The sequence below is a fragment of the Ursus americanus genome, chromosome 7, assembly GCF_024610735.1.
Source record: "Ursus americanus isolate L20-20 chromosome 7, mUrsAme1.1.p, whole genome shotgun sequence".
In the NCBI taxonomy this organism is placed as follows: Eukaryota; Metazoa; Chordata; class Mammalia; order Carnivora; family Ursidae; genus Ursus; species Ursus americanus.
The window spans coordinates 12,265,967-12,285,449 of NC_142133.1; the positions used below are offsets into that span (position 1 = coordinate 12,265,967).

Consider the following 19,483-nt stretch of genomic DNA (forward strand, 5'->3'; position numbering starts at 1 on the left):
CATTCAGCAGGAACGCACCAAGCCCTACTGTGTGCCACGTCTGTGCTGATTCTGAGAAAATGACAGGGACTAGAGAGCCCTGCCCTACCCCTTGTGAGCAAACAGTCTAAAAAAGTTGATGTCCATTCACTTGCCTATCACATCATTGAAATGAAAGGTCACATTTCATTTCATCTCAGCAACTTGATCTTCATGGTGCACGTGCTTGGTCCTTAGGGTAGAGCTGGGGGGCTGGGATTTCCCTCCTGGCCACCAGTGGGCCCAGGCCCCCTTCCGTAGGGAACCTAGAGCTTCAGAGCATTTAGCTCTCTTCTGGAGGCTCACTTCACCTGACAGACAGTTCCTTCCAGGACAAAAAGTCCAGCGGTTTGCAGATGGCCGCACCTGAGAAGACTCCGCCAGCCCTTCCTCAGAACGAAGGTAGGTGTCTCTCACCTGCACAGGTAGAGCCGTTCTGAGGCTTGAGGCCACGAGGGAGTGGATAACCCATGGTTGAGGGATTCCCCTCGCGTTCTGCCCACATCAACCCTGAGTTGCCCCCTCTCCTCACCCAGCATAGCACAGTGGCCGGGATGGTGGCGGGCAGGTGGGGATACCACAATACTCTGTCCTCTCCATAGGGGTCCAGGAGGCTGAAGTGGCGCCCAGCCTGTTGCCCAGCCTGCAGGGCAGCTGCTTCGACCACCCCCTGCACCAGGGGCTCCACCCCACCCGGCGCCGCAGCAGCCCTACCTCCGCTCCAACTCCTAAATTGTCCAAGAGGCCCAAGGTGCATGTAGCCAGGGACATGTTCCCCACCGACTGGAGCCCACCCCCTGTAGAGTTCCTGAACCGGAGGGTACCGCCGGCCGGCAGGGGGACCCCAGCCCCGAGGTGGGTGGGTGTGGCAGGGCCCCAGGGCCCGAGGACATGGGTCCACCAGCTGCCTGAGGACTTAGAGCAGGAGCCCCAGGACTCGGACCCCCAGGGGAGCCTGGCTTCACTGGAGGACCCGCTCTGGAACATGGCAGGCCCAAGCCAGAAGGCTGCAGCTCCAGCAGTAGACCCCCACACCTCGGTAAGCCAGTGGCCACCCTGGTCTCCTCTCCTTGCGACCCTTCCTCAGTCACCCCTGGCCACTCCGTTTTTGGCCATTCTTCCTTGGCCATACCCCATCTGCCCTTCATGGGCCACCTCCCCCTAACTATCCCTCCTTACCTGCTTCCCCCCCTCAACCTCTCCCCAGACCTTGGACCCTTGTGGCTGGGGTGCATCTCTCCTCTGATTTCTGCTGCTAACCCCGGGAACAGATGGCTTGGGGATGGGGCCAAATTTGGTGCCGCTTCTGTGTGGGAACCTTCGAGGCTTTCGTGTCTAAGGTTGAGGTTATCCCCCTGGGGAAAGGGGGACCTTAGTGCCTAAGTCTAAGCTAGGCCAGGCACAAAGATTGGGCTGACTCTGGTGCGGTGGATTGGAATGTCTAGATGGACACTTTAGTGATGAACTTTAAGCTGGGTGGGAATAAACAGCTCTTGCTAGGTAGACGGGGAACACTTAGGAACCCATGGATCCGGGAAATTTATTTCAAGAATAGGGCTTAATTGTTTGTTTTGTTTGTTTTTTTCTTTTTAAGTAGAAGTTTTTTCTTCTTGTGGGAAGCCTTTTTTTTTTTTTTAAGACCTTATTTATTTATTTGTCAGAGAGAGGGAGGGAGGGAGCGAGCACACAAGCAGGGGAGCAGCAGGCAGAGGGAGAAGCAGGCTCCCCACTGAGCAAGGAGCCCAATGCGGGGCTCAATCTCAGGACTCTGGGATCATGCCCTGAGCCCAAGGCAGATGCTTAACCAGTGGAGTCACCCGGGCATCCCTGGGCTTAATTATTTATAATAGCCCAAGATTGTCAATAATCTGAATGCCCACCACTAGGGAATTAATACATTATATTCTAGTCCTACATTAGAGTGCCCCAAAAGTGTTTTTTATTTTATCTATCTCTTTAATATTGATACAGAATGACCCTCAAGACATACTCTTAATTAAACAGAGCAAAGGGTAGAATAGGGTTCATAGTTTGCTACCGTATGTGTTAAGGGTAGGGGGAGTCTGTGATATATTACCGTTTGCTTGTCTGTGGGTGAAATGTCTCCAAAAGCACACAGAAGAGTGAACACGCGTGGTCGCCTGTAAGGAGGGACCTGGGTGCCTGAGGTTGCAGGTCAGGGGGGAGACATCTTACCGTATGCCTTTATACTTCTCAAGTTTTTAATCATGTGAAGGTATTGCCTATTCAGAAATGTAAACAAGATAAATAAAGGACTTAATTAAGATTAACTTTTACTCTTCTCCCCCCCATCTGTCTTTCTCTCTGTCCCCCATTCTCCCGTCCTGTTTCTCCAGTTCACCTTTGGGGCCTCAGAGAGCTACGTCAATAGCTTAGATTACTTACTGCAGGAGAAGCGGTGAGTGTGGGAAGACGTCCATCGTGGGGTGTTCATTCTGTGGGGTTGGCAGTGATTTCGGGGGGTTGTCCTCTAGGACTCCCAGCACGTTCCCCTCAGGATCAAGCCGCCTACCACACTTCTACACAGGTGTGTCCTGGAGGTCCCGGCATGCTCTGATTAATAGTAAGCACGTGGAACGGTACTCAGGTCAAAGGGGGTCATCCCGAAGGCAGAGAGCCCCAGACCTCTGCCATGTACAGGGAGCTCGTGAAGCTTGGGTTGGTGTGGGCGGGATGCAGGGGGAGTCCCTTGCTCTCTTCTGCCCAGTTCGTGCCCGTGTGGGAGCCTCTCGGCTCCCGTTCAAGCGTTCCGTGGGAGAGAAAGGGACAAGGCAGATGGCTTTGAGAGAGGTGTGCAGCCCGAGCATGGCCAGGCCGGTGACGCGGGCAAGTAAAGCTCATCAGGGCACCCGGCCTTGGGAGACGCTTGCTCTATGGGGTCCTGTGCCCGGCACTGGATATACAGAGGTGCTGCTGCAGCCCCACTCACCTGGAGACCTACTCTAATGCTTCTAGTATTTCCCATGCTGTGAAGTTGCTATGGAGGGGCCTGGAATACGGGCACGTAATTTAGCCTGGGGGTCAGAAAAGGCTCCCCACAGGTATTCTTCTCTTTGAACCTGTGAGAATTAGAAGATTGGGCGGGGGGCAGCATGGGTGACCACACATGCAAAGGTGGGTATGACAGATATTCTGGCGGCTGACTAGAACTGGAATTCCCAGCGCTGGGGAGTGGGGGGTGGGGGTCGACATAGCAGGAGGTGCAGCCAAGATGTGTACCCGGGCTGGGTCACGAGAGGCCTCACAGACACAGGGTCGAGTTGGGAGAATTTTAAGTGGATAGTGATGTGTTTCTCACTGTGTCGCAGAGAGCGCTTAGGCCGCATTATGCAGAATGGATGGGAAGGGTGAGAGAGGAAGTAGGGTGAACAGTGATTGGGGGGGGCCCTGGGAGGAGGGCAGGGGCATGATGAATGTGCTGACCCGGCCAGCTGGGACTCTGGAGCCCGTGCGGAAGGGAGTCCAGACCCAGACGTGTGGCTTCGGAGACGCCTGGGCACATTCAGCTGGAAATCATTCAGTTGTCGCTGGCTAGGAGGATCCAAACTGTGGATGGCGGCCGGCGCTGGAGGTGAAGTCTTTAAGAACTGAGGACCTTTGGGCAATGCCAGGGCAAGCCCTTGGAGGGGCAGGGAAAGGGCTGGGGAGTCTCCCAGGCTGTTGAGGGGCCAAGAGTTAAGAAGACCGAAGGATGGACTGTGACTTCTCAAGGGTTTGGTGTGGTTGGGGCAGGAGGGAGGTGAGGGAGTCAGGATTCCAGCAAGATAATGGTCGGCATGCAGGGCTGCGGTGGGGACGGGCCTCTGAGGCTGAGAGAAGGGAATGAGCAGGATCTGGAAGGGCTGCCCTTGGGGCCGGAAAGGCAGGCCACGTGTCAGGGCCTCCGGGAGCCATGAGCCTGGGGGGCCTCTCCAGGTCAGTGTGGCCAGACCCTCGGAGGAGGAGAAGGGGCTAGGCACAGGCCTTGATGTGTTAAAGAGTGGGCAGATCCAACACAAGGTACACAAAGGCGCTTTTGAAGTTGCGTGGTGAAAATCTTCCTTCAGGCCTGTCTGCTCCTGTCCGCTGAACCAGAGACAGCACAGTTGCTGCGATGCGATCCCTCTCCCCTGCCCCACCCACGTCTAATATTGAGGGCCCTTACAGGCCCTGCAGGAGTGCAGGGAGGTGTCCCCCATTCCTAGGCCTTGCCATGTTCATGGGCTTTGCAGCCCAGGGTCCGGGCCCCTTGACCGGGGACCGTGCTGACCTCCTTGTCGGCTCTCTGCTCCCTGCAGGGACCAGGCCCTGGAGCAGGAGCAGCTGCTTCTGCACGACCGTCCCCACCTCAGCGCCCTGGATCTGGATGAAGATGAAGCGCCTCTCACCCCTGAGCACAGGTGGGGGACATGGGCACGGGAGGGGCAAGGGACTGGCCACTGGTGGGGGCGGGGAGGGGAGTCCCCGCACCTGCCTCTCGAGGCAAAGGACTTAAGTGTTGACTGACTCTCATTTTCGGACAGAGTGTCAACCAGCAATTTGTATGCATTTGTAAGTTCTCAAGCTGCCTCCTTTTCTTAAACCGACATTCAAGAAAACCTCTACATCCATTCATTGGTTACAGAAATATTTGATCACCTACTATGTGTCGGGGTCCAGTGTGGGCCTTTGAGGACACGGAGATGTGAAAACACGGCCTACTCTGCCCCAACTGTCCACCCAAATTTATAGAACCAGGTCTCTTGGGGAAATAACTCTACAGAACCATAGTCTAAGAGAAAACTGTCTTTAAAGGGGAGAATATGGCCATGTGACATTTTTCATTTTCTCCCAGTCTGGGGAAAAGAATGTGGCTTTTGTCAGGACCTGTCATGGGGGGAGGGGGGTGTCCACCGGCCATGATCTAACTGGGCCATTGGCTGGAGGGAGGGCTGGTCTCATGCGTACTGCAGTGTCTCAGAGACGCCAAGGGACCACAGTCGAATCCAACGTCAGGGAACCCTGTTAGCCATCCATCTATCCACCTGTCGAGCCGGCCAGCCAGCCAGCAGACATCTACTGAGTCCAGCTTTGTACCAGGCTCTGTTACAGACTCTGGGGATAGAGCGAACACAAACCCAGACAGAAATCTCTGTCCTCCTGAGCGAAGAGAGGTGACGAGTGCTCAGGAGAGAGCACAAAGTAGAGAGGGGGCGGGAGGAGCATGGAAGGCCTGTGAGATGGTGCATGAGGGTCAGATGGCTGGCTTCTAGCAGGGCACCGTGAAGGAGGTGAGAGGCACCTCTAGGGGCCCTCGGGGGGAACCGTAGCGGCAGCCATGGAGGGGAGGGCTGGGGAGAGGAGGTCAGGGAGGCTAAGGGCGGGTTCTCCACTGCGTGAGCTGGCCACCCCTGCTGCAAACAGGATGCTCTGCCACCATGTCAAGGGTAGACTGCAGAGTCTGGGGGGGTGGGGGGGGGCGAGGGCAGAAGAAAGGAGACGGGCAAATGCGCCATGGCAGTCATCCTGAGAAGTAAGAGGCTGGGAGTGAGGGTGGGTGGTGAGGAGTAGGCACAGTCTGGATATATTTTTAGGGTAGAACTGACAGGATTTGTTGATGAACTGGATGGAGGATATGGGAGAAAGAGGGGAATCAAAGGGGAACCCCCCCAGGATTTGGGCCTGAGCAACTGGAAGGTTGGAGTTGTCTAATTAAACTGGGGAAGACTAAGAGACAAAGGCTGCCGTGGGGGCACTTGTGAGGTCAAGAGTTCATTTGGGGGATCCCAGGGGCGAGACCAAGGAGACGGCTTGGATCCCCTCTTCCAGAGAGGCGGGCTCGGGAGTCACCATGTATAGGTGATGCTTCAAGCCGCAAACTGGATGAGATCACCTGGGGAGCAAGTATGTAGAGAGAACAGGGGCCCAAGGGGGCAGCATAGAGGTCACAGTGACCTTGACAAGAGCAGCTCTAGTGGACCGCTGAGGGTGAACCTGCCCATAGGAGAACAGGAGGAGAGGTCGAAAGAGAAAAGTGTGCACTACCTGGACGGGGGGAAGTGGAGTCAGGGTCGATCTTTCTGTACGTCTCCCTTCCTTTTCTTTCTTTTAATCGGTTCCTCCCTTCTTTCCTTCCCTCCTTCCTTTCCTCCCTCCCTCCCTCCTTCCCTCAGGAACCCAGTGTGCAGGAGGGGCTGGGGTGGACTGCAGGGGTGAGGTCGCCTCAGCCACGTGGCTGAGGGCAGGCTGGTCAACCCGCCCTAGATCGTCTGCCTGTCCAGGCTTCGCTTTTTTCCGTCAGCTTGAGTTAAGTGATTAAACATTGGTCTAAGCAGTGATGGGTCAAGTTTTTGTGCACAGTCTTAAATTAGCTTTCTGCTTCCGCTTACTAAGGGAATGTTGAGTGACAACATACAGGCTTCTTTGGGGCCTCCATTTTAGGACCCCCAAATGGTTTACATTGTTTTATGAACATCACCGTGGCTGGCTGTTTGCTTTTTTCTCCTCAAGTTTTTCCGATAACCATCTCTGGACTCGATCAGGAATCGGCAAACTCTCTCTATTTGTAAATAGTAAATGTTTTAGGCTTTGAGGGCCGTACAGTCTTTGTGGCAACAACCACTCAGCCCCGCTGTTGGAGCAGGGAAGCCCCCATAGACAATACGTAAGTGAATAAACATGCCGGGGTTGCAGTAAAACCTCGTTCACAGCAGTGGGCAGGGGTTGGCCACAGACGCTCGTTTGCTGACCCCTGGCCTTGGTTAGGAGGACCCCCGGCCTCCTCACTGATACTTTCCACTGTGAACATCTGTGAGTGTTCAGATTGGAACAGCCATCCCACGTAGGGCGAGAGCCACTCACACGCTGCCTAGAGGCCCAGAGAAGGGGTGCCGTGCGAGGTGCATGGTGAGCCCAGAACAGCAGATGTGGTGGAGTGTGGAGACTGATTGGAACTGCTGGGTTTGGGCTAAAAGGCTCTTTGGACAAGGGTGCCTTGGTGGTATCGTAAGTGATAAAAACAGTTGTCTCTCTGAGTCGGGCCTCATGGATTTGTTTCCAGGTTTCCTACTCAATGGATACGTAGCCTTGGAATGAAACCTTTTAAACCCTCTTTAAAATCTCAGTAGCAGGGCACCTGGGTGGCTCATACGGTTAAGCAGCTGCCTTCAGCTCAGGTCATGATCCCAGGGTCCTGGGATTGAGCCCCACATCGGGCTTCCAGCTCAGTGGGGAGCCTGCTTCTCCCTCTCCCTCTGCCTCTCCCCCTGCTTGTGCTCTCTCTGTCTTTCTGTCTCTCTCTCTCAAATGAATATATAAAAACTCTTTAAAAATAAAAAATAAGATCTCGGTGGCAAGTGTAACTATTTTAGCCCTTGACCTTTCTGAGTGCATCCAGGATTCTGGAAGTCATGGCTTGGAGGTTTTGCAGTTCCCCACAGAAAGGGAGTTATCTGGGGAACTGGCTTAAGCCAGGTGTCCCAGGCTTCGACATCGCTGATGATTTTCTGGGCACGTGACGTTTTCAAATAGGACTTTGAGGAAGCCTTTTTGACAACAGCTACTTCGAGGTGGTGGTTTTGATGTGGGATCATTTTGATGGGACCGTTTCTCTGCTTCCAAGAAAATTACTCACTGATACACAAAGCCAGCAGCGTCTTCCACCCCTGAACGGGGCCAAGGAGGGATGTGGGTCTGGCAGGGCTGGGGGCCAGCTGCCATCTGCCAGAGCAGCTGTCCGTGACCAGGAGTCACATGCCCGCCGTGGTTGCCCGCCGTAGAAGAGACCCCCCAAGCACGCAGAGCCCAGCATCCCCTCCTGCTCTAAGGACTGCCTTGCATCTTGAATGGATGCCATCCTATGTTCTCTATATCTTGAAGTTAAAAGACCTTATGTGTGTGCTGGGGCAGAGGACGGGGAATGTTTCAACCCTAACATCATCCTTTATCCTCACTTTGGGGCTGCACCGGAAATCCCCAATTAGACCGGGGAAAGCCATCTCAGAATGCTTAATAATGCACATACGTTATATTTAGTGTCACAAAAGTCCCTTTGTATGACGGTTTGGGAGACAAGACTAAGAGCCTTTTACAGATGAGCCTAATTCCTATAGAATAATAATTCAGTAGTTTGCACTTTTTCCTTAATATAAGAGCAATATAAGCCATAGATCCTCAAAAACTGAAATGGCCTAGAAATGAACAAAACAGAAGAACGTTTTCCCGTTTGTGCGGTTGTTTGCACCAGCTGCTCGCAAAAGCCGACAGGAGCAGAAGATCCCTGGTGTTTTCATGTCATTTCCACACCTTGTGGACGTCCGTTCACCGTCCGGACGACCCTGTGATGTGCCTCGGCACCTTTCCTTGGGGCGGTGCCCAGAGAGTGGGGCACATTTCATCTGGCCCGCGGTGGGCTGCCCACTACGCTGCCTCTGCCTCCAGTGCCCGCTGCTTGTGTCCCAGACCCCGACAGGAGCCTGAGCGCTGCTCCCCGTCCACGTTCACCGTCCCAGGGCCCGGGCCAGCCTCCCGTGGCAGGAGGGGATGCCGTGCTTGCGGTTGGTTTTATTTTGCTGTTTTTATTGTTGTCAAATGTGTGTTCTGTCTCTACAAAATCAAGCAGAACACAGTTGTGTGAAGTAAACAGGAAACGTCTCCCCCTCCCCCCAGATCCTATTCCCTAGGGATGACTCCAGCTCACAGCTGGGCATGTCAGATGTGTGTGGGGTGTTGCATGTGTCTGAGAATGTGTGTGTGCCCATGTCTGTGTGTATACCTATGCCACACACACACACTTCCTATTCTGAAACTTGCTGTTTTCACCCACCAGTGCACTGTGGCCGGTCCTTAATGATATAGAGATTTACTTTGTTCTTAGGAATTGTCTTAACTGCCTCCCTTTCCCCCATTCCCTCCTAAAGGGGTCATTCAATCCTGACAATTTTTACCCCTCCCAGTAGAGTTGGAATGTATCCCTTCTTCTCTCTGTTCCTTCCCTGTCCATGGGACCCACCTCTGATCTACTAATCAGACTCACAGGGCAGGGCAGGACCTGGGCACCTGGACATCCCTGGGGTATCCTCCTGGTCACCAGAGCTTGAGGACTGGTGCCCCAGAAGCAGCAGCCAGGCTCCTTCCTTGTGCAGATGCCCTCCCTGACCCTGGCCACACCCAGGGCTTCTCTCCTTTGCCCCTGGCAGTACCGTGTAGGCAGTTTTGTGGTCAGCCTACTTGCTGAAGGCTCCTAGGCATGCAATGGCAGCCCACGCCTGACTCATCCTTCAGCACTTGGCACCCACATATCGTGGGCACTCAGTGAAAGTTTGAGCTGAACAAAGCCAATGAGTGGCACTGGGCTTGGGACCAGGACTTCTAGCTCCTGGACTAAAGCCCTGAGGAAGGGGCTGGGCTGCAGGACAGAGTGGAATGGGGAAGAGCTCCTGAGTCTGCATCGCGTAGGCTGCTCCTTTACCAGCAGGTGGCGCTGTCCTCCCCCCAGTCTTTTCCCCACCAGGCCACCGTCGCAAGGCAGGGGCACCATCTGGCTTTCCCTGGCCCCCCTCCAGGCTGCAGACCCGGTGCGCCTGCTGACACTCGCCTCTCCGGCTCCTTGCTTTGCCAGGATGCTGGTGGAGAGGTTCTCCGTGTCACTGCGGGTCATCCCCCCAGTCCATCCCGGGGAGACTGTGTTTCTACCCAGGCGTCAGCCCCTGCACTACATCCTGGACCATTCACCGCTGAAGCCACGTAGCGCTCTGGAAGGACTGTTCCTCAGGTAAATGTCGTCGGCATGGGATGGTCAGGCCTTGTCCCTCATGGAGCCCAATGATGAGGACTGGCCCAAATGAGGAAATTCAGAGCTGTGCTCGAGCCAATTTGGATACGTCAGCTTTTAGGACTGTAGATGAAACGTCCCACATGTCTGCTTATAATATTTAATTTACTGATTTAGAGGCACATACTTTAAAAAGCCCTACATTGTAGCAAATATTAGGTCGGTGGTGTATTTATGCATTCATATTGCTTTTTCCTCCCCCGCACCCCAGTTTCATGGAACGACTGTAGTCAGAGTCACCAGACATGCCTTTGGGGTGATGTCTCCAGCAACACTGGAGCCACTTTCTGGGCCATCCAGCAGTGTTCCAGAGCACGTCATCGTTGCTTCCATCTGCTCATTGGAGACACCACCCTTCTTCCCTCTGTGTGCAGTGCTAACAGTGAAAAGTTTGTCCCTGGCCCTAAATGCACACTGTGTAACATTAGGACAGCTGCCCGTTGCACTCCACCATGGAAGGAAATTCACGCTCATTATCACACAGCCACGGGCTATGTTGCTTTTTAAGGGGTTTTTAACAACCTGACCACAGTCATATCCCACACTTGCAGTTGTGAGTTCATCCAGCTAAGAATAAGAGAGAAAGCCCGCGGGGCCCAGTGCAGCTGTCCACTCATGCTCATGAGACCGACGCCCTGCTGGGCCTTGGTGGCCAAGGGGGCTGGGGAGGAGGCCGCGGGGCCACGCCAGCCAGTAAGGAGCACAGCGGTTGAGCTATCTCTGGTCTCTTGAAAGCAGGAGTCTTGTTGTCATTTTAGCCATGCAGGGCTTCCTTAGGTCCGTTTGACAAATTCTAAAGCCATCTGACTATGAGGGGAAGTTTCAAGTATACGTAGAGAGCACAGTATAATGACGCCCCATACAGTCAGCACGCAGCTTCAACAGCCATCAGTTCAAAGCCAATCCTGTTCCGTCTCCACCCCTGCCCACTAACATCGTCCCCTCAGGAGTATTTTTTAGGCAAATCCCAGACACACATAATTGAATCTGTAAGTACTTCAGTGTGTGTCTCTAAAAGGTAGGACTCTATCTTTAGGTATAACTTAAATGCCATTATTACACCTAAAAAAGACAAATTCTTCATACCATTGGTATCAGTCGGTGTCCAGATTTCCTCGGTGGTCTTCTAAAGGTGCGTTATGTTGTTGCAATCAAGATCGGAACAAGGCCCTAACGTCACAGTTAGACATAATGCGAATGGTGAGAGAATATTGCATAGCACTGATGCCTCAACATATTGAACCATTTTCCTCAGCGTAGACGTTACTTGCAGCTTTTCTCTTTTATAAGCACTGTGGTAGAGAACATCTTCACACACAGGTTCTTGTCTGGAGCGTAGCCTCGGAAGCGACGTGAGGTGACTGGACCCGAGGGTCTGCATATGGTAAAGGCTGACGTCGCCACGCTGAGAAGGTGTCTAATAAAGGGATGGTGACGAGGGGACAAAAGAAACAGTGAGGGTTGAAGGGGAAAAGAAGGATGGCGGCGCTGGAGAAAGGGGAGGGGTGGAGAGGGGCGGGGAAGGAACAGGAGAGAGGAGAGGAGAGAGGAAGGCGTCTCGCAGAGCTGCCTCGGCAGGCCACGGTCCGTGTGACAGCAGGTTTCCTGTCCCAGACTGGACGGCCGGCAGGAAGTGTTTGACAGACGAGAGGGCCCATGCAGCGGTGACCTGGGGGCCGAGCAGCCCTGCCAAGTGGGGCCAGGTGGCCGGCCAGCTTCCCCGGAGGGAGGAATTCAGACCCTCCTCCCTCAAGTATGCTAATGAGGCACCGGAGAGGCGGCCTTGCCAGCCCCAGGAGCCCAGGGCCTTTCTGGAGGAATGCCCGCCGCCTTCCACATGGTCTGGGCAGGGGGCCCCTGCTACACAGTGGGTAAGGGCCACTTCCTGAAGGTCACCATTTAGCCTTGGGGTCACTCTTATTTCCTGTTTGTGCCAAGGACTTCAAGCCCAGACACAAGAGAGGGAAATAGTGGTTCAAGAATTACCCCGTTGTGTTCAGCAGAAGCATGAAAATGAAGGAAAAATAAAAGGTTACTTGATCTCTCAAGAGGCAGTATGGTTCAGTTTGGGCCGCACAAAAAGTCAACATTTTGTGAGATGACAGGTAACTTCTATTTTCCTTATTACACTCTTTTGTATTTTATGAACACATCTCGTTTTTTGAGGTGTTGGGGGGGAAAGTGAATGCGAGTTTTAAAACCTACCTCTTGAAATAGCTCCACGTCTCCTTACCCCTCTGGGAAGAGGGGTCTCATCTTCCCACTGCACAAAGTGGGCACTCTTGGCACGGGTCGCAGGCAGGTGCGGGAGGCCTGGGCGCCTGGGCTCCAGGCCTCGGACTCCCAGGCTGCACCTACATGGCTTTCTGTGCAAGCACGCGTCTCCTAGAGCCCACAGCCCCGGGATCGGAGATGGCCTGGCCAGTCCGCTCTCATTCATCACCCAGCTGGATGTGTGACCTTAGGGCAGTTCCCTGGAAGCAAAGTCACATGCCTTTACGACAGAAGTTGGTACCAGGGGCTGACATTTTTCCTCCCTTGACAGCCATTCAAAAGGAAATCCGATCCCCCTGAGCGGAGAAGCGCTGGGACCTATGCCCATATGCAGCTCAGAGGCCAGAGCGATCTCCCTGGGAAGGGTGGAGATTGCCTGCTGAATGATTCATGGTCCTCCCTGGGCCCCCAGGGTGCGCTGGAGGGTCAGGGGGGTGTCCGCCCCGTTCCAGTGGGGTGTTCACTGTGTGTGCTCAGGGAGCCCTTCCTCCAGGAGCACGGCTGCGGGCCGGAGGAGGCTGCTGGATCTGAGCCATGTGGATGTCCCTGTGCTTGTGCACCGGGTCTCCCTGAGCCCCCCCCTCCCAGCTTCTGTTTTGCCAGGACCTGATGTTGCTGACAGGCGGGTCTGAGGACCTGGGGGGTGGGAGAGAGGCAAATGGGGGGTTCCCGCAGGACCAGCCAAACAGTTCCTGGCTTCGCGCAGGACAGAAATCAGATGTGAGTCAGCAGAAGGTGAAAGAGTTTAGTGAAGATCTACAAAGAGAGACACAGACGGGGCGTCCGGAGGAGTGGGAAAGGAAAAGAGCCGGAGTCTTGTCTTTGTTCAGGGTCTGAGGTTTTATTGAGGATGGTGGCCTGATGTATGCGTCCCGTCAGTCAGACATCCAGGAACCGGTTAGAACGAAGACGAGAGCCCAGGTGTTGCTTCAGTGGTCTGAAATATGCATATGAGAGCTTCCTCCCATCCTTCTCACCTGGTCCTTTCTTAGATGTTATTTATTCTAGAGAATCATTAACTCCTTGTCCGTTCCGAGGGAGACAGAAGCTATTTGCATTACCAGGCATGTGTAAAGTGAGGTGGGGGTGCAGGTCCTAGCAAGAACAGAAACAGGATAAGAAGCAAAAGAAAAAAAAAAAAACACTTTTTTTCTCATGGGGTCCCTTCTGTTTCCCCGTCTCACTGGCATGCTGCGGTTGAAGCCTGGGTGAAATAAATCCAGTAGTTACAGAGTGTGGACGGAGCTGAGCCGCCCAACTGGCTCCAACTGCCCCCAAAAATAAAGAGCCAGCGGAAGCAGCCGGTGGGCCGTTGCTGGGATCCCTGGACTTCTGACCCGAAGGGTGCTCACTCATCTTGAGACAAAAGGAAGAGAGAAAAAGAGGAGAAACAGGGATGAAAGCTCTGACCATTATTGTTTCTGTCCTCCCTAGGCATTTTACTTAAACTTGCATTTGAGGAACTTGGGAAAGACACAGAGAGTGATACCGTATAACTACACTTGGTGCTTATCCCTCTGCTATCACTTGGGATTCCCAAGGCATTTGGATGCTTTGCCTTCCAGGGCTGCTGCCCAAAAACTGGATGATAGAGAGCCTAGAGGAATGTTAACTCGGGCATTATCAGGAACACACAGTCCAACTAGAAAGTCACAGCTCTGCGCAGGAGCCCAACCTGCTGACCCAGGCTGGCCTGTGTTTTGTTTGATTCTCCTTTGGGAGAATCCCCCCTCTCACTTTCCACCATCTCCCCTTACTTCCTTCTGCTCCTGCGGCCCTCTGTCCTTGCCACGGACTGTGGCTGCCTCTCAGCCCAGGTGGGAACCTCTCTTACTGGGATCCTCAGAGTTGACAGCTGGGGCTTCTCGCCCAGGAGGCTCTGTCCCTCCCCTTCTCACTCCCGGGTCCTCTGACATTCTCGGGATGACTTCTGACTTAGCATTGGCTTTGCAAAAGGCAGAGGCACCCAGATGGACCCCATGTCTGCATTCTTGGCCTGTGGACATGAAGTGGGTTTTTGAAAACTTAAGTGGATTCTGTAACCCAAGGTTTTTGAGCTTTCAGTGCACACACCTACTTTGCCCACCCTTTTCCTCCAGGCTTCCCCTCCTGCCGCAGATCAGGGCAGCGTCTGTGCAGTCGGCCTTGTCCCTTGCATTGAAGGTGAGAAGGCTCGGGGTTCCATGGGGTGAAGCAGCATTACCCTCCCTGAGCGCGCACACTAGGCTTGGCCCCAGCGGCCTGCAGAGATTCCTTGCATCTCACGTAGCTCTAAGCACAGAATTCCTTGAAAGCCATTCGTTTCACGGCACAGCTGGACCCTGCCCTTCCTGCCTAGCTCTCGCTCCTTGCCTTACAGGCGAAACCTCACTGGGCAGCAATGAACTTGAAGGCAGGCTGATCTTTCCTCTGGCAGAAACTGAGCTGCGAGGCTGGCATAGCCAAAAGGAGACAGTTGCAACCGAAGGGTATCGCTCCCTCAGAGCAGCAGTTGGAAATGTGCTGATCGGAGCCAACAGGGGCTTGTACAATCAGTTCTCCTACTGAGAAGCTGGTGGGGTGCCTCCTGAGCAGAATGCCAGAGCCAGAGTCCCTGGAGCACCAGTCTGCTTGCCACATGGCCTCCGGCCAAGCCCTGCCAATCTGTGAGGTCTTCCAGGCATTGTTCGCTTGGGTATTGTCTGCACTTGGGGTGCTGTGTTGGACCCGTGCATGCATTGCAGGGTCAGCCTGTGAAAGTGTCCGTGTGACAGACCATGTGAATTAGAGCAGAGTGTGCCAGCAGCCCTGGGGTGCACACGTGTTTGAATGTACAAATAAAGGTCTATTTTAGAGCGGTCAGCTTCACAGACATAGGAACAAAGCCGCTTTCTCCTCTGAACTTAAATAATTTGGACAAAAATATACCATTTGTAAATTGCCTGGACATACTCAAGGAGACAGCAGCTTGGCTCAGAGGAGAATCTTTGTTTTGGAGCATTCTGTTCCTGGCAGATTAAAATATGTCCTTTTTAAAAAGGAGAAGAAGAGGTTGGGCTGACCAAAGAAATTTCTATCCAGAGTCATGACTTTAAATGCCATCTGAAATGTTCTTTGCGTGGATTTGGCCACTAAAAAAAGAAGGGCAGACCTGAAATTACTTTTGTCATTTCCTAGAATCCCTGATCATTGCCTTAGGGTCACCATCTAGAACTAGAGAGCAGAGGCACGTTCACATAATACAGAGAGAGTAGGAGAAGCCTGCCCCAAACCCAGCCTTCCTGGGGGTAACCGGGAGGGGCGATGAAGTCCAGGCAGCCCCTCGGAAGTGACTTCTGAAGCACCTTCCACCAGATGAACTATATGAACTATATCAGCTGGTTTTACAGGGACGTGGGCTCCTGGCCGTGCACACAGTCTACCCGGGCGGCTGAGTACTCTGCGCGCTGGCCTTTTGGTTCGGAGAGCTCCAGGAGCAGGGAGAGGCCCAGCAGGGTCCGGTCGGGAGGAGAAACAGGGTAGGAGCTCAGGCGGGAGGCGAGTCTCAGTGCCATCCCCCCTCGCCTCTGCCCCTCCCATGGTTTCTGCAGAATCCTCTGTGGCACCCTTGTGCCTTGTTCTTTCCAGAACAGCTCCGTCTTGGGCCCCTTGCTGTTATTTGCCCATCTTCTCAGGTGTCCTTTGTTTTGGAAAAACACAAGACTGGGCAGAAAGGCTCTGTGTAACCAGACCCCAGACGTGGGCCCCACGTGGGCCGTGCGGGTAATTCTGTCCGCCCGGGGTGGCCCCGAGGCGCTGGGCTAAGAGCCTGACTCCTGGGTTCTCTCCTCACCTCCCCACAGATCCTTTCTGCAACCTCGGTGAATACCTTCGTTTCCTCCTCTGCCACAAGAAAAGGACAAAATGTACTGTCCAGTCGTGTGCTTAAAACACTTAAGAGATGTTTGTGGAGATCAAATGATTCCGGTGACGGTGCGGGCTGTTTTTCCTTCTGGCAGCTTCGGGCACCAGGGTCTCTACCCGTTTTTGTCCAGAGCTGTTGCTGCCGTGATTCCCGCCTCCGGTGGCCTCACTGAGACAGGCGTGTTGAGGAAAGGCTGACAGGCCGCCTGCGTGGAGGGCCCCCCACCCACCCCCGACCTCATTCCTCTGCCTCCGCAGCTGCCCGCCAGCCCAGCAGCTGTCCTTCCTGCGCACGGGCCTCCTGAGCAACCTTTACCTGCACCCCCCCGACTGCCCCGTGGCCCTGCTCCAGTGGCTCTTCCAGGTGAGGAGCACGGACCTGCCACTAGGTGGCGGGAGCACGCTGGCCGAACAGCCCGGGCAGGGCCGTGGCGCGGGGGGCGGGGTGGGGGGGGAATGGGCCCGCCCCATTTCTGGCTTTGGGTGCTGCCGGGTGTGTCCCTGCCCGGGCAGAAGGGGGGGGGCAGTCTAGAATGCCCCCGTCATCACGGAGTTCAGGGACCAGCCCCTGGTCTCCCTCCACCCCCCCACCCCCTGCACCACCAGAGCGTGTGCCTCTCGCGGTGTTGCCTGTACCGCCGCTCCCTGCTACTCAACAGGTGCTTGCATCGCGTCCAGACTCCCAACGCACAGGTCCGGGCCCCGCAGCGCCCTTGGAAGTGTGAGGGCCCTCATGAATTTACAGCTGGGTGTGTGCCCAGGTGTTTGAGCGTTTGCCTCTCTCCGTGGAGTCGGAGGGTGCCTGGAAAAGTAGAACAGCAGCTCTGCCTTCCCCTTTCTTCTCTTCCCCTGGCGGCTGGAACATTTTGGCTTGGGGCAACATGCATTCTGCGCTGGGGCTTAAAACCTCCACCCTGAGAAAGGCAAGCCAGCAGGGATAGCCAGGGACCAACTGCTGTCATCTGAATGCAAGGCATGAGGATGCTGGCCTTGGCCCCCACCCAGGGCCATCCTTGCCTGGGGACCAGCAGGTCACCAGTTCCAGCTGGTGTCATTCCTGCCAGTTGGGAGCTGGACCCCAGCTGTAAATTAGAGGCACCATGCAGGGTGGATTGTTCTAGGAACTCCTCAGCCTGGACAGACTGGCTGCCTTCCAGAAAAGGCCCTCCTGCTCTCTCCTCTCCCTTCTGGGATCCTTCCCATCGTGCCCCTCTCTGCCCCAGAGGAAAAAGACACCCTCAGCTCCTGGGGCCCTAGAGTGTGGCTTCTGCCCTCGCCCCTCCCCCGGGCCCAACGGGACTGGCAGGCCGGGAACAGGGAACAGTGCAGCCATTCTTCTCTGCCCCTAGTCAGTGCAGTTTCTCTCTGCTCCTTGCACAGTATATAGCCAAATGCACAATCAGGCATTGGGAGGCACAAAGAGCCCATCTGAGACGTCGCCCACAGAGGGTCCTTGTGTGACCCTGACACAGCATGGAGTGCCTTCCCTGTCAGCCCCAGAGCAGCGGGTGAGCCCCGCTCTTATCCCACCTCTGTCACCTCAGCAGGGGGCCGTAGAAGAGAGGACCCAGCCCCCAGGCCAGACAGACACTAGGTGTGAGTTCTAGCTCCGCCACTACTACCCTGTGACCTTGGACGAGTTGTTGAATGTCAGCTCTGTGCCTCAGTTTCTTACTTTGTAAACTGGGACCGACAGTCTCAGGTGAAGACTAAGTGAAGAATTCCTGTGACCTGCCTTGTCCTTATGGTCCCACCACAGCTCTGCCCAGGGCCCAGACATCATCAGGAGGGGATGATGTTAGTGCAGAGGCTCTGGCTCTCCATCTTCGGGAAGGAGAAACAAAAGCTCCCGCTCCCCTCACAGCTGAAGCCAGATAAGTGAAAGGGGTGCATTTGGCCTTGGGAGCCTTCTGGGCGAGACTCTGCCCAACGTCTTTGTCTCCGGAGGGGGAAGGAGGAGCAGGGCAGCTGAGGTCTTACGGGCCTTAGCAGGGTGGCCTCTGCTATTTCACTGTGGAGGTTTCGCCACTTGGAATATGTACTCCTACAGAAACAGTAGCATTCATTCATTCCTTCATTCATTCCCAGGAATGGGTTGAGTTCCTGCTACAGGGTAAGCTCTAGGGATAGAAAGATCTTGGAAATGGTGTCCCAGGTGAATGCACAGAATGCGGCCGTGGTGCTCAGCCCATTTCAGAGCCTCACACTGTTAGTGGGGAGTATGGTTGGAAGAAGGCAGAACTCCACGGGGGCTCCCTGAAGCCGTCGGTGGCATTCTCCTAAAGGTGAAGGCGTGGTTCCTGGGATCCGAGGGCAGGGATTTGGCTGGGCCTCGGGAAGAGCTGGAACCAGGGTGGGGAAGGTGTAGGGTCCCAAGACAGGCCTCAGTTTCTCTCTATTCACCAGGCTCCATGGCCAAGTTAATTCCCAGGAAGGAGAGTCTTACTGGCCCAACAGCGGTTAAGTGACACCCCCCCCCCAAGTCCAATCAAAAGCAGCTGGGTGAGTAGGGTCACAGAGCTGCTGGGGCCTCATGTATATGCCTAGGGTTGATCTGAGAGCTAGGGGATAGGACAGCTAGGCAGATTTCTCCAAACCCATTCAATCAACTGTTTTTTGGGCAAGGACATCCTGAGTTCCCATGGAGCCTAGATCCTACTGCCCACCACCCCTCCTCCTTCTAGTGGAGTGCACGGTGGCCAGTGGGTGCATAGGCTTTGCCTTAATGCTCACGAATTACTGAGCTCGTCACTGGAACCTTCATGTGTACCTCAAGCAAGATGAGCCTTGCTGGGGAGAGCGGACAAAAGCTGGTAGCGTATGCTGTCAATAAATGTATATTCTTGTTGGAAAATGATAAGCATGAAGAAGTTACAAGAAGCTTTGAGAGGAAGAGGAAGGCAGAGTTCTGGTATCACAGGCCGGATCCTTGGGAAGATGACTGTGAAACTTGGTTTCCCTGAGGTTCCCTGGGGAGGGCTCCCAAGAGCCACACCTCCAGCAGAGGGAGAGCAGCTGGGAGAAGGAGAAGCTAAGTGGCAGAGCAGATTCAGGGGGCCCCAGCCAGTTCTGCAGGGTGCTCTGGAGTGGGGTGACCCTTTAGAGTTGTCCCAGTGGAGCCTTTGGACTCCAGCATCGGCCCTGCCAGTTATCAGACTAAGGCTGCACTTGGAGAACAGGTGTGACCTTGAGTGAGACACTCCCTCCCTGCAAGGTCAAGCCCAGAGAGGGACTTGGTCAGGGCTCTCAGCAAGCAACAACCCCAGCCCCTGGGGATGAGAGCTTCAGGCCTGAAGAGGGTATGTGCCCAGACTGTCCGCCACAGCGGGCTTTGCCCCAGCACCCTCAGAAGGATGGTATCACATGCAGCATGGCTGGCCACGGGCAGGATCAGAGCTGTCAAGGCGCTGCCCCACCTCCGAGGCCTGGCCTCATCTGTGGGTCCCCAGGCTGGATGGCCCTGGTGGGGAGGGTGCTCTCCCATTGTTCATCTCCATG

General features: G+C 54.7%; 1 protein-coding gene across 1 annotated transcript in view; it reads left to right on the forward strand.

Moving 5' to 3' along the window:
- The first annotated feature begins 374 nt into the window (after positions 1-374).
- The window catches only part of FAM178B (family with sequence similarity 178 member B), an 86,604-nt gene continuing 67,495 nt past the window's right edge, over positions 375-19,483 (forward strand). Inside the window, exons 1-6 of the mRNA XM_087863340.1 lie at positions 375-420; positions 621-838; positions 2,376-2,437; positions 4,317-4,418; positions 9,617-9,769; positions 16,244-16,349. Coding sequence (XP_087719466.1) covers positions 375-420; positions 621-838; positions 2,376-2,437; positions 4,317-4,418; positions 9,617-9,769; positions 16,244-16,349 — 687 coding nt within the window. The remainder of the gene's footprint in view (positions 421-620; positions 839-2,375; positions 2,438-4,316; positions 4,419-9,616; positions 9,770-16,243; positions 16,350-19,483) is intronic.